This window comes from Tamandua tetradactyla, chromosome 1 (assembly GCF_023851605.1).
Source record: "Tamandua tetradactyla isolate mTamTet1 chromosome 1, mTamTet1.pri, whole genome shotgun sequence".
Classification (NCBI taxonomy): Eukaryota; Metazoa; Chordata; class Mammalia; order Pilosa; family Myrmecophagidae; genus Tamandua; species Tamandua tetradactyla.
In genome coordinates this window covers 40,826,548-40,838,547 of record NC_135327.1, presented here as the reverse complement: position 1 = coordinate 40,838,547, position 12,000 = coordinate 40,826,548, and the positions used below count along the sequence as shown (strand labels likewise).

The following is a 12,000-nucleotide window of genomic DNA, read 5'->3' as shown; positions in this document are numbered from 1 at the left end:
TGTTGATTTCTCTAACAATTTCTTCTTTGACCCACTGGTTGTTTAAGAGTGTGTTATTTAATCTCCATATATTTGTGAATGTTCTCATTCTTTTGTGGTTATTGAGATCCAGCTTTATCCCATTCTAATCAGAGAAAGTGCTTTGAATAATTTCAGTATTTTTAAATTTATAAAGACCTGTTTTGTACCCCAGCATATGATCTATCCTGGACAATGTTCCATGAGCACTAGAGAAGAATGTAGTGCTTTGGAGTGCAATGACCTATATAGATGTCTGTTCAGTCTAATGCATTTATCAAGTTATTTAACTTCTCTATTTCCTTGTTGATCTTCTGTCTGGTTGTTCTATCTATAGAGGAGAGTGGTGTATTGAAGTCTCCTACTATTATTGTTGAAATATCTATCGCTCCGTTCAGTTTTACCAATGTCTGTCTCCTGTATTTTGGAGCTCCTTGATTGGGAGCATCAACATTTATGATTATTATATCTTCTTGGTGAAATGACCCTTTAATTAGTATATAGTGTCTTTCTTTGTCTCTTATGATGTCTTTACATTCAACATCTATTTGTCCAATATTAGTATAGCTACTCCTACTTTCTTTTGGTTACAACTTGCGTGGAAGATCTTTTTCTGTCTTTTCACTTTCAATCTATTTGTATCCTTGTATCTAAGATGAGTCTCTTGTAAGCAGTATATAGCTGGATTATGTTTTTAATCCATTCTGCCAATCTGTATCCTTTAATTGGTAAATTTAGTTCATTAACATTCAAGGTTATTACTGAAAAGACATTTCTTGATTCCACCATCTTGTCTTTTTTATTTTATTTGTCAGATCTATATATTCTTTTCCCTCTTTCTCTTTGTATTCTTTAAATTACCCTTAGTAGTACTCTTCAATTCTGTGCCCTCCTCCAGACCTCCCTCACCTGTCTTTTTTTTTTCTTTCAGCTGGCAGAACTCCTTTTAAATTTCTTGTAGGGCCAACCTCTTGTTGACAGATTCTTTCAGGGCTTCTTTGTCTGTGAAAGCTTTAATCTCTCCCGCAATTTTAAAGGACAATTTGGCTGGGTACAGAATTCTTGGCTGGAAGTCTTTCTCTTTCAGGATCTTGAATATATCATACCACTGCCTTCTTGCCTGCAGGGTGCTAGTTGAGTAGTCTGAACTCAGTCTTATTTGATTTCCCTTGTATATAGTAGATTGTTTTTCTCATGTTGCTTTCAGGATTTTCTGCTTCTCTTCAATATTTGACAGACTGATTGGTATGTGCCTTGGGGAAGGCCTTTTTGGATTTATTTTGTTTGGAGTTCTTTGGGTTTCTTTGACTTGTATATTTATGTCCTTTCTGAGAGAGTTGGGAAGTTTTCCCCCATTATATCCTCAGCTACTCTTCCTAGCCCTTTACTCCTCTCTTCTCCTTCTGGGACACCAATGGTTCTTATGTTTGTGCACTTTGTTTTGTCTATCATTTCCCTGGGTCCCCATTCAATTTTTTCCATCTTTTTTTTTTTTTTTTTTTTTTTTTTTTGCCATTTGCTGTTTTAGGTCTTTGAAGCCTGTCCTCTATGTCACTTACTCTTTCTGCTGTCTCTTCAAATCTGGTGGTGTGTGCCTCTAGTACATTTCTTATTTGGTCAACAGAGTCTTTAATCTCTGTGATTTCTGCTGTTTTTCTGTTATTCTTTCAAATTCCTCTTTGTGCTCTTCTGCTGTCTTCCTGATCTCCTTTATGTCATTTGCTATCCCACATATTTTATTAAGTAGAGTTGTGTGGACATCTTTGATTAGTTGTTCCAAGGTCTGTGTCTCCTCAGCTGTTTTAATTTGGTCATTAGGTAGGGCTATATCTGTCTACATTGTCATATGCTTAGTGATCTGCTGTCTTTTTCCCATGTAGATATCTTGATTGATGTACTTTGGGAATTGATTTCTTTCAGTAGTCTAAGGCTTTGTGTTTACAGGATGGTTGTACAGCAGGGAGCAGGACATGGGGTGGAGCACTCAGTATGGTGATTTCTTTCGGGGCAAGTATGGGTGCAGGTTGGGGATGTTATGCTGGTGCTTGTAAACGTGGGCACCCAGCAGCCAGGGAGGATGTAGCTGTGCAGGTGTACCAGTCTCAGTGATGTAACCCTGGTGTGCACTGGTCTAAGGCACAGGGCCCTTTGTGCACATGCCTAGAGCTGTGGCAGCAGGTCGGCATTATGCCTTCATGGATTGGGGGCAGATGTGACCCAGCTGTGCAGGTCAGCACTTTCTCAGAGCTGAGAAGTGAGGCTTAAGGCTGTGTGCATGCACGGTTCTAGGACTGCTGTCAACAGTCCTAGAACAGAGTTGAATGACGTGATTGGGGGCACATGCATGGCCCTGGGAGTGCCATAAACTGATGTGCTGAGCTCAGGGAGGATGGGGTGAGGCTGTTCGACACTATGTGTGGGGGTGGGGGGGTAGGGGTAGCCTAGGTATGGAGGTTAGTCCCCACAACCTCTATGCGCTGTTAACTGCCTGCAGGGAAGAGGGAGGGGGAGGTAGTGCTTGGGAAGGGTGCAGGAGAGGTGGGTTGGGCTGCACTAGGGATGGGGTTTGGGGCAGGTACCTGCACTGGAGGCTGGTGAGGTAGGGGCACCTGGAGCACGGGGAATGGGAGCAGGTGAGGAGATTCAGGTGCATGAGATGTGGGGTGAGTCACCAGTCCGGGGCTGCGCTGGTGAGGGTAGCGTGCCCAAGAAACGCGGCCTGGCTTACTAATCCCCTGTACCCATCAGTGCCCTCCTGCGAGCTCCACCGCTCTGCGCCTCCATGTCAGGCTCCAGCTTTCTGGCTCTCAGTTTCTCAGCCTCTGCAACCAGGCCCATCCTATGTGGTGCAGAAAGCTCTCCCAGGTCAGCCGTTCTCCTGAATTGCTACCTCATTCACCCTCCTGTCCCTTCTCTAACTTTTCCATGGAGCAGGACTAATCTCAAGCTGCTCTCGTCGGCCATCTTCCCCTGGGGTATATAATTTTGTTGTTCTTTTGCTTAGTTTTCCATATTCCATTCTCAGGCCCTCTAATCTCTCAGTGGGCTCAAAATAATCAGCTTTTCCATCAGTTTTGTCCTTCTGTAATCATTTCTTCTAGAGCTCTCTCATTTCGTTAAGTCTGGCCAGGTTGCTCTCTAAGCCTGCTATACCTGTTTCGTTTTGGAGTCTCCTTTCACCATCCTCCTAGAATCTCTCTTCACCACCATTTTGGAAGTTTCCTTCACTCTTTTTATTATAGATTCCTGGTTGTCTGGATTATGGTTTATGTTAATATAATTTCATATTACAAATGGTTTACTCCTTTATTTTGGTGGAGTACATCCTTCCTCCAGTAGCTTTTAAAATTTTTTGAGAGAGCTAAAAATTTATTTTTATTCTTTTCTATTAGTTAATAATTTGATGAGGCATAAGATTTCGTGTTTAAGTCAGTTCCCTCTCTAACCTTGAAGATATTAATTCCATTTTCTTTTAGTGTTTTTCTCCAGTGTTTTTGTTGAAAAATACAATGTCATTTGGTTTTTTATTCTTTATGTACCCGTCCTTCCCCTCCCCCCATCCCAATATTTTCATGATCTTCCCTGTGTCTCAGTATTCTGACAATTTGTGATGTCGTGTCTGGTGTACGTCTATTTGTGTAGGGTACTCAAAGAGTCTTTTTACTGTATAGATGCATGTCCTTAACTTGTGGAAATTTCTCTTCCATTCTTTATTTGATCATTTTATTCCCTCTGTTTTCTCTTCTTGGAGCTTCTGTTCCTCAGATATTGATTTGTTCAGTCTCCTGTTTTCTATTAAGGTGAGGGATGGGCCATCATTGGGCTGCTTGAAGGGAGGAAGGAGATTTGGGGGTTAAGTTCTTAAAGAGTCTTTCAGTTATCCTGTTTTCAGGCCCATTTTCACCCCCACTTCTGGAGCTTTTCCCACCACCAGCTGAATTACCAATTGTTCTTCTCATTTCCAGCTTCCAAAATTTTGTTGCTATGGTGTCCTTGTCTGTTCTTTCTGCCTTATCTGTTTATGTTTTGTTTTTAAATCCCTTTACTATCAATCTTAGCAGTATATGTGTTCAATCTACCATCTTTAGCTAAAAGGCCAAACAATCTTTTAAAGAAATTCAGAATTGATATTTGTCACATATTTTAAGTCCATTTGCACAGTTGGAGTGAATGAATCATGTTCACAACCTCTTTTGACCTGCTGGAAAATGAACAATTAAATCAATTTAATGTATTCCGTAAATGATAAATGATGATCAAAGATCTGAGAGTTTACAACACAAGGAGAGAATGATAAAAAGCATAAAGAATACTTTATATTTGTTCTAGGTGATTTTTGTGATGTCAGGTCCCCTTCTTGGAAATTCTATCATCCATAACATAAAAGTATGAAACCTAACATGGCAAAATTAGCCAGAGAAAACACCTCAGTGTTTAAGAATAAGAATGTGTTCATGGAAAGACACCAGCTTCATGATTCATTTATGGTTCTATTTAAGTCATAGCTTTCCTGTTACTTGAATCCAGAAAGCCTTCTCTGGTTTGACTTTGCCTGATCTTCTCTTTATAGACTGTCATAGCAGTCAGGGAGAGAAGAGGCAAGAAAGTGTGTCCTTGTCCCTGGAATCCCTTTTTTGTGTTGTCTTTGGCAGCACACACCTGCCGTTGTCTAAGCTGAGAGCTGACATTTGCTGTGTCCTTTTCCACTTATTAGTCCAAGGACAGAGGCAGCCAGCCATGCCCTGTGCCCGTGGGGTGATGGACACCTTTCGGAGGACGGCGGGGTGGGGTGAGTGATGACATGGGAATTGCCTTCTGGCATGGCACTCTAGGACACCCAGGCTCCTTATGAGGGTCTGTCATAAATGAACCTATTCTCAAAAAAAAACAAAGAAAAAACCTGTCCCTCAAAAGGTACTTGAAAGGACTTACCCAGGAGAAAGGGCTCGTCCTCCTTAAGCTGGCATCTTGTGGCTCCTTGCCTCCCCTTGACCGTCCCTGTGTGCTGCTGGCCCTGGCTCCACTGCCCGGCATGGTCACGCCTAGCGGCCCCTCCCTCTGCAGCAGGAGGCTCGGTCCCAGCATGCCAAGGCTGCCTTAGCCACCTCAGCTTGCCTGTCCTGCCGTTCTGAGCATCTTTTTAAAGGGACTTCTCCCAGGGACTAAGAGGAACATTTTCTCTATGTCAGCATGTAAATCAGTCCTTATAAAACCCGTATGAAACCAGGAGTCATATGCCAACCAGGCCAGGCAGATCATCGAAATGAGAAGAGAGGGCCATGTGGGGACTGCAAAAGGGGCTAGTCCTGCCCCTCCTGGGGTCAGTGGCTGCTTGGCCCTGACCGCTTACCCCATGCCGGACAACTGGCTGCAGTAGATGTTAGAGATGGTGATAAAGCTGCAGGGTAAGGTGGCTCTTCCTTGACGTGGGCACCAGGGTAGGTTCAGCCGTGGGAGACACGGACTCCTTGATGGGCCACTGAATCGGGCCTTGCCCTTGGCCTTACCGAACCGTCCCTAGTCCACACAGCAGCCTAGCACGCGTCCAGCCAGCCTTCCTTCTTGCTCACCTTCACAGGGGTCACCCTGGTGTGGTGGCGCAGGGGCAGTCCCGGGCTTAATCCCCTCTTGGCATCTGCTTCTGGGAAGAAGTAGACTAAGATGCCTAGAGATTCTCAAATAATAGATAGAGACGGGCAGACTGTTTGGTCCTAGGACTGAAGACCGAAAGGCCAAGCAGTGCGTCTGGTTTCTGCTTTCTCAGTGCAGCGTCTGATACCCCGTTTCTCTGTCCTTCTTTCTGTTCTCACTCAGGTCGTGGCTCTCTCCTCCTGGTGCCTGCTGAGGGACTCCATCTACTACACCCTGTCTGTAGTCGCCCTCATTGTGGTAAGTGTTTGACAGAAAATCTCACCTAAATTCTCTAAATTACCCCCAAGATATTATTAGGACTTTAGATTCAACCCCCCTCGGGGTGTTTCTCCCACTTGGGGTTATGTGAGTTCGTCTGCGTGGGGTGAGTTTGAGGATGTGGATTGTGGGTGCATGGTGACTACCTGTGCATGGAAGCAGCTGTCCTCACTTGCAGCTTCTCTCGGCACCCAGCACCCTAGCCTGACGGTTTGGTGTCCGGAACAGAGGCTTGGCTTGGACGGGCTGATTCCATGCAATGCTCTGCTGTTTCTCCATGATACCCTGGCCTGCTCACAGGCTCTTCCAGAACTCCCTCCACTCTCACTGATTTCTCCCCTCCCCTCCCCCTGCACACCCTCCCAGGACATTCCCTGCCCTCCCTGCAGTGTCCATTCCCATCTCCTAAACCTTTCTGCTAACAACCCCTCGCCTATATTCTTAGCAGTGACATCTCACCAGGTTCGAACAGCTCTCTACCAGATATCGTCATGTTCCAAACCCAGCCAGTCTCCAACCAAACTCAGAATGTTTCTTCCCAAGACTGGACCCTCTGTCTGCATTTCACCCATTCCCAAGCTAGTCCCTCCACCTGGGAAGGAGATTGAATTAGCCTTGCTCCCAGCCACCATATCCTTTTGACTTAATTGTCCTGTGGATCCTCTTGTTTGTCCTGTGGATCCTCTTGTAAAAACTCTCTCCCCAGGTGTTCTCCGCGTAACCGCCCTGAGGTCTGGGCTCTCGGCATTTCTGGCTTGTGTGGAAGCCCTGTTGGTGGAGCTGAGAGGTGACCTCTCTACCCTCCACCCTTTGGTCCTCAGAGCCCAACACTGTCTCTGCAGAGAACAACTGGGTCTTAACTGCTCAGTGGCCCAGGTAACCTATTGGGGTAGGAAAAAAAAGTCAGATTGCTTAGCCTGGGTGGCAGAGTTGCCAGGAGAAGGAGGGGGAAACCTAAGAGAAAACCATGATGGAGCCAAGACCCGGTTCCTACCAGCTCCCTCTACTAGTCAGGCACAGATCAGTCTCTCAGGGCCTTAGTCGTTCACCTACAGAGGGAGCAGACTCACTAAGGAGTCTCCCCACCTGTTTTACAAAGCACTTCCCTGTACATTTTCTTAAATTCCTATACCAAGAAGGCAAGAGCAATGTTTGAAATGAAAATTTCAACAATGATCCAGGTAGAGACTCAGTGGACAGAAGTTCCTGCCATTGGGAATCCGTGGTTTAACTGCAGGGTTCTGCATAAGTCAGAGTGGCCATGAGACACGAGGTCTAGATGCACTAACCCTTGTCCTCTTGTGTTCCTGGCCTAAGACAGGGCAGAATCTAAGCCATCCACATGCCCCTCATTTCCATGGACCTCTTATAATCGGGAGGGAAGGGACCTGACCCCAGGGAGCAATTAGAGCTCAGACACTCCCTGTTGGAACTGAGGACATGCTGCGTCTTTTAAACTCCTGGGAGACGCAAGGACTCTCAGTCATTACTTGCAAAGAGGTGTGGCCACCTGAGGTTGGAAGGCTCGCGGGTCACCTCAGCCAACCTCCTCAGACACTTGCCAGCAAGCTTCGTCCTGCAACGGACAGACCTGCACAGGTGACCATGTACTCTGCTGTAATGCCTTTGGAGAATTTTAGGACGATTTGTGAAAATTACGTTTACCGAGAAACATAGTTTGGGGGCTGGTGTAAATGAATGCAACTATCCACCTTGCTGGATTCCAGCAGGAGATGACTGCTCTTGGAAAGACAAGGCAGTGAGACAGAGCGGGGCCCATCAAGAGCTCCAGAAACACACACTGTGCAGTGTCCACCTGGAGCCGCACATTTGCCTGCATTTGCAGTTTTTCCTGTTTGCAGCCCAGATACCTCCTGGAGTATTGTGAAATAATGTGCCTTCTGCCCAATTTATCTGGTCATGTCCAATATAACAGAAATGTAATTGTTTAATGATTCGTGGAGACCTAAAGGGTCTTGCTTCTTCTGGATGCATATGACACCCACCCATGCCTGGTTTTCGGGTGGAAGGCTTTGCCGCCTTCACTGTGTGCTGTGCCAGTCACAGAGCCTGGACCCCTTGAAAACTCAGGCTCTGCGTTTCCTTCAGACGAAATGATTCTCTGCTATCACCTGAAGGTTTGGACTGTGTATTTACAGATTAGTTGCCAAGGCCAGAGTCTTGGAATTTTGAGAAAATGTACATCTCTCCAAAATGAGGTTTGAGTCCTCGGGGTTAGGTTTTGGTTCTCTTTACTTTAAGTGTTGCTTTTCTGAGATCAGTGTGCATTGGAAACCCCCAGCATGCTTAATTAAAATTAAGCATGCGCTCCAGAGATTTCCATTCAGCAGGTTCTGGGCAGGGCCCAGGAAAATGCATCTCCCCGAGTCTCTCCCCGCCCTGCCCCCCCGGAGGCACTGATGGAGATTTTTTACCTCTGGGTGTTTGTTTCTTAGGGGCGCTGTAAAGAAGTACCACTGACTAGGCGGCTTCAAGCAGCAGGAGTTCATTGCCTCGTGCTTCTGGAGGCCATGAGTCCTAAATCAGAGTGTGGCTGGGTGGTGCCCTCTGGCACCCGTGGGGAGAGCCCTTCCCCGCCCCTTCCCAGCCACTGCTCGTGGCCCGCCACCCTCACAGATGCTTCACTCCAGCTCTGTCTCCAGTGTCACGTGCCCATCTCCCCTGTGGCCTATCTGTCCATCTGTCCTCCTCTTAATAATGGTCCTGGTCATCCCAGATCAAGGCCTGCTCTCTTCCAGCATGAGCCATCTTCATTTAGCTAATTCTTTCTGCAACAGCCCTGCTTCCAAAGAAGGGCACATGCTGAGATAGTGGGAGTTCAGACTTCAGCCCAGCTCTCGGGGGAAACGGTTCAACCAGCACTGGTCTCTGCAAGGGCATGCTTAGAATTCCTTTCTTCAGAATTCCTTCTCCTACCTGCAAACAAATTACCAGCCTCTCCTAACAATGTATGTAGCTTGTAGGAAGTTATTTATTTTCTCACTCTCTTCCCTCTTAGGATGGTTCTGAAATGTTCAGCAGGCAGGACAGCCAGTGCCCTGAGGTGTTCCCTCGGGGTATTTGGACTAGGTGGGACCAGATAGCTGATACCTGTCCCTCTGCTTCAAAAGGCCTCTGGGTCACACACAGAGAAGCCCCGAGGACAAACTGCGGGCCTGGAGGGCTAATGGTGGGAAAGGTGCTTCTTGAAAGACCTGCAGGGGCCGAGGGCTCAGGATTGGCCAGGAGGTGCCCAGACATCTTTAGGGCTAGGGTTCTAAGGCAGCTGGAGCACAGGTTGATGCAGGTGGGACAGGAAAAGCAAATAATAATATAATAGAATTAAGACAAGTGCACACATCCTGAAACCAACTGAGCTGGAGACAATGAACTTAGGCACAAGGCACCAGTTCACCCTCCATGTTAGGTTCACCTCTGCGCTGTTTTCTAGAATTTTTGTTTAAAGGAGAAAGCAGGAAATTAAGAATATATTATTGCCTAAGGCAGTTATCAATTCAGACACATAATGTGCATGTCTTTCAGTGCTCCCTTCCCGCCCTCATCAAGCGTTCCCTTAAACTCCGACGGCAGCCCCTAAAACTCAGCATCAGCCTCTGGAGAAAATGGACAGTCCTCGGGAGCTGCCCAAAAAGGTTCCTGGTTCTGGAGTACATCTCCTTGTGATGGGTCATCTGCAGGCCTTAGATTCCCCTGATGCCTTCCTCCCGCCCCGAAGGAGCATCTCCTGCCTCCCAGCCCTGTTCTTTTTCCAAACTCCAGCAGGACCCACAGTTTCTTTTATTGAAATATTACATAATCATATCATTTACATAAATGCAAATGATTCATTGCATCCTCAGTCTAACAGCGGCCCTCACAGAAATACTTCATATTTGCCCTTCATCTCCAATTGCAAACGGGCATCGTGAATGTCAGGCAGGCTCTGCGTCCCAGCACGCTGGTCCTGTCTACCTGGAATGGCCAGTGAGCCAGCCCCAGCCAGGGGTGGCTCTCGGGGACACCCTGGGCACTGGTATAGCGGGAGGGTTTGTCCAAGCTAGTGCTTCCCTTCCTTCGCTGGAGGGGCCATTTCAGAGCCCCTGAGTGCCAGGGATTCCATGGAAAGGTGCAAGGGAAAGGGACCAACCCCTCCCATGGAGAGTTCAGGGCAGCACTGCCCCAAGGGCAGCTCCTGAGCCCTGGAATGGGCTGATGAGAGCAAGGAACTGATTTTTAAATTTAATTATTTTATATTAATTTGAATTTCCATAGCCACCTGCAGCTGGTGGCAATCCTATTGGACAGAACAGCTCCAGAGAACAGGGCCTTCCATGGAGAACAGGCACCCATGCTTTACAACAGTGACACAGTATTTAACACAGGACTGAGTACTTATGCTGGGTCTGTTTAGTTGTCACAATTATATAAGCTTGCTAGGATATGGATCCCATCTTACAAATAGTAAAGCCAAGGCTCCTGAAGTTGAGTGATGTGTCCAAATGTCAGGCAGCTGCTGTAGCAAGGTTTACCAGAGCAGGTGGGACCACCATACCCTCCCAGAAAGGAACCCAGATCCCCACCTCATGCTGCCTCTTCCCATCTTTAAAGTGATCCTTATCCCCACACACAATTCCCTTGTTAAAGATCCTCGATTTCTTGACTTATTTTAAAATAATGTTTGTAGGCAGAAAGGAACAGCTTCACATTCCCTTCTCCTAGAATTCTTTGAAGACAGCTAACCTTAAGTGATCCAAAATGTTCTGTGGGAGAAAAGAAATCTTAGAGATGACGTTGATTGCTGTCCACCACTCACCTGGTCTCACAGGCCTCGCCCTCCCTGGTTCTTCCCTCTAGAACCTGTCCCTACCTGGGAGCTAACCTCTTCTTTCTCTGATTTAGAAACATTGAAGTCCTTTTGCTCGCTGAGAGCATTACATTCTGGCTCTCCTGCTAGCAAAATGGGAACAACTACGGTAGCTGGAAGACACTACAAAAGGATAAGGGGCACCCGTAAGAGAAGGCTGAGGTTCCTTAAATCACTGCAGTTATCAGACGAAGGCTGTGGATTCTTTTGCCCTGACATGCTCAATAACCAATTCCTGAGACACCAGGTTTTCAAAGAGAGAAAAACTTCATTACTAGGTGTGTAGTAGGAGAGCAGATGGCCTAGCAGCCCAAAATCTGTCTTCCTGAGGTTAAGGGATTCAAGGTTTTTAAGGATTTTAGCAACGGGAGATGAGGTTATTTCGAATAGCAAGTTCAAAGCAGAAAAGGAGACAGTGTTACCATTATCATTTCAGTAGGAGAACATAAGTTGAAAGGAGGGGAGGCAGAGCTATCACTTCAATACTAAAAGTGTAAGCCAAAAGGAAGGGAGACAAGTTATCTTTTAGTGGCAGAGTCCAGTTGATACGATTTACAAATGTCCAAGGCTGAAGTTAATTAATGGCTGACTTCAAATACTTCAGTAGCTTTAGGGCCTTTGCCCTGCAAAAAAAAAATGACCAGATAAAGGGAGTAACAGCTCTTATAGTCACAAAGGCACAAGATAAAGGCTTTTACGATCATTTCAGATATCAGGGCAGCTTTAAGTTATGGTTTAGGGCTTTCAGGTATTCTCCTCTGTCTACTCCAATATCCCAGAAAGCAAAAAGGAATATGATTCAGTAATAAAAGTCATCCCTTAAATCCTAATTTCTCAGTTACACAGTCCTACAAATGGCCACCTGTTTTGTAATACCCAGTACTGATTAAAGTAAGGGCCTGAAATCCAACACCCTTTCCTGATAAAAACACTCATAGAAGTAGAAGGAAACTTCCTCGATATGATAAAAAGCATATATGAAATGCACACAGCTAACATCATACTCAATGGTGGAAGATTGAAAGCTTTCTCCCTAAGGTCAGGAGCAAGACAAGGATGCCCACTGTCACAACTGTTATTCAACACTGTACTAGAAGTTGTAGTCAGAGCAGTGAAGCCAGGAAAAGAAATAAACGGCATCCAAATTGGAAAGGAAGAAGTAAAACTATCTCTATTCACAGATGGCATGATACTTTATATGGAAAGTC

The 12,000-nt window shown here is 46.0% G+C and overlaps 1 protein-coding gene across 6 annotated transcripts in view; it reads left to right on the top strand.

The window, feature by feature from the left end:
- SLC24A3 (solute carrier family 24 member 3) overlaps positions 1-12,000 on the top strand; it is a 540,914-nt gene that overhangs the window by 471,207 nt on the left and 57,707 nt on the right. For all 6 annotated transcript variants that reach the window (XR_013157172.1, XM_077114817.1, XM_077114819.1 and 3 more), the window contains exon 7: positions 5,833-5,907. Coding sequence is in view for 5 of the 6 variants with exons in the window: in XM_077114817.1 (XP_076970932.1) it covers positions 5,833-5,907 (75 nt within the window). In the remaining variant the exon portion in view is untranslated. The remainder of the gene's footprint in view (positions 1-5,832; positions 5,908-12,000) is intronic.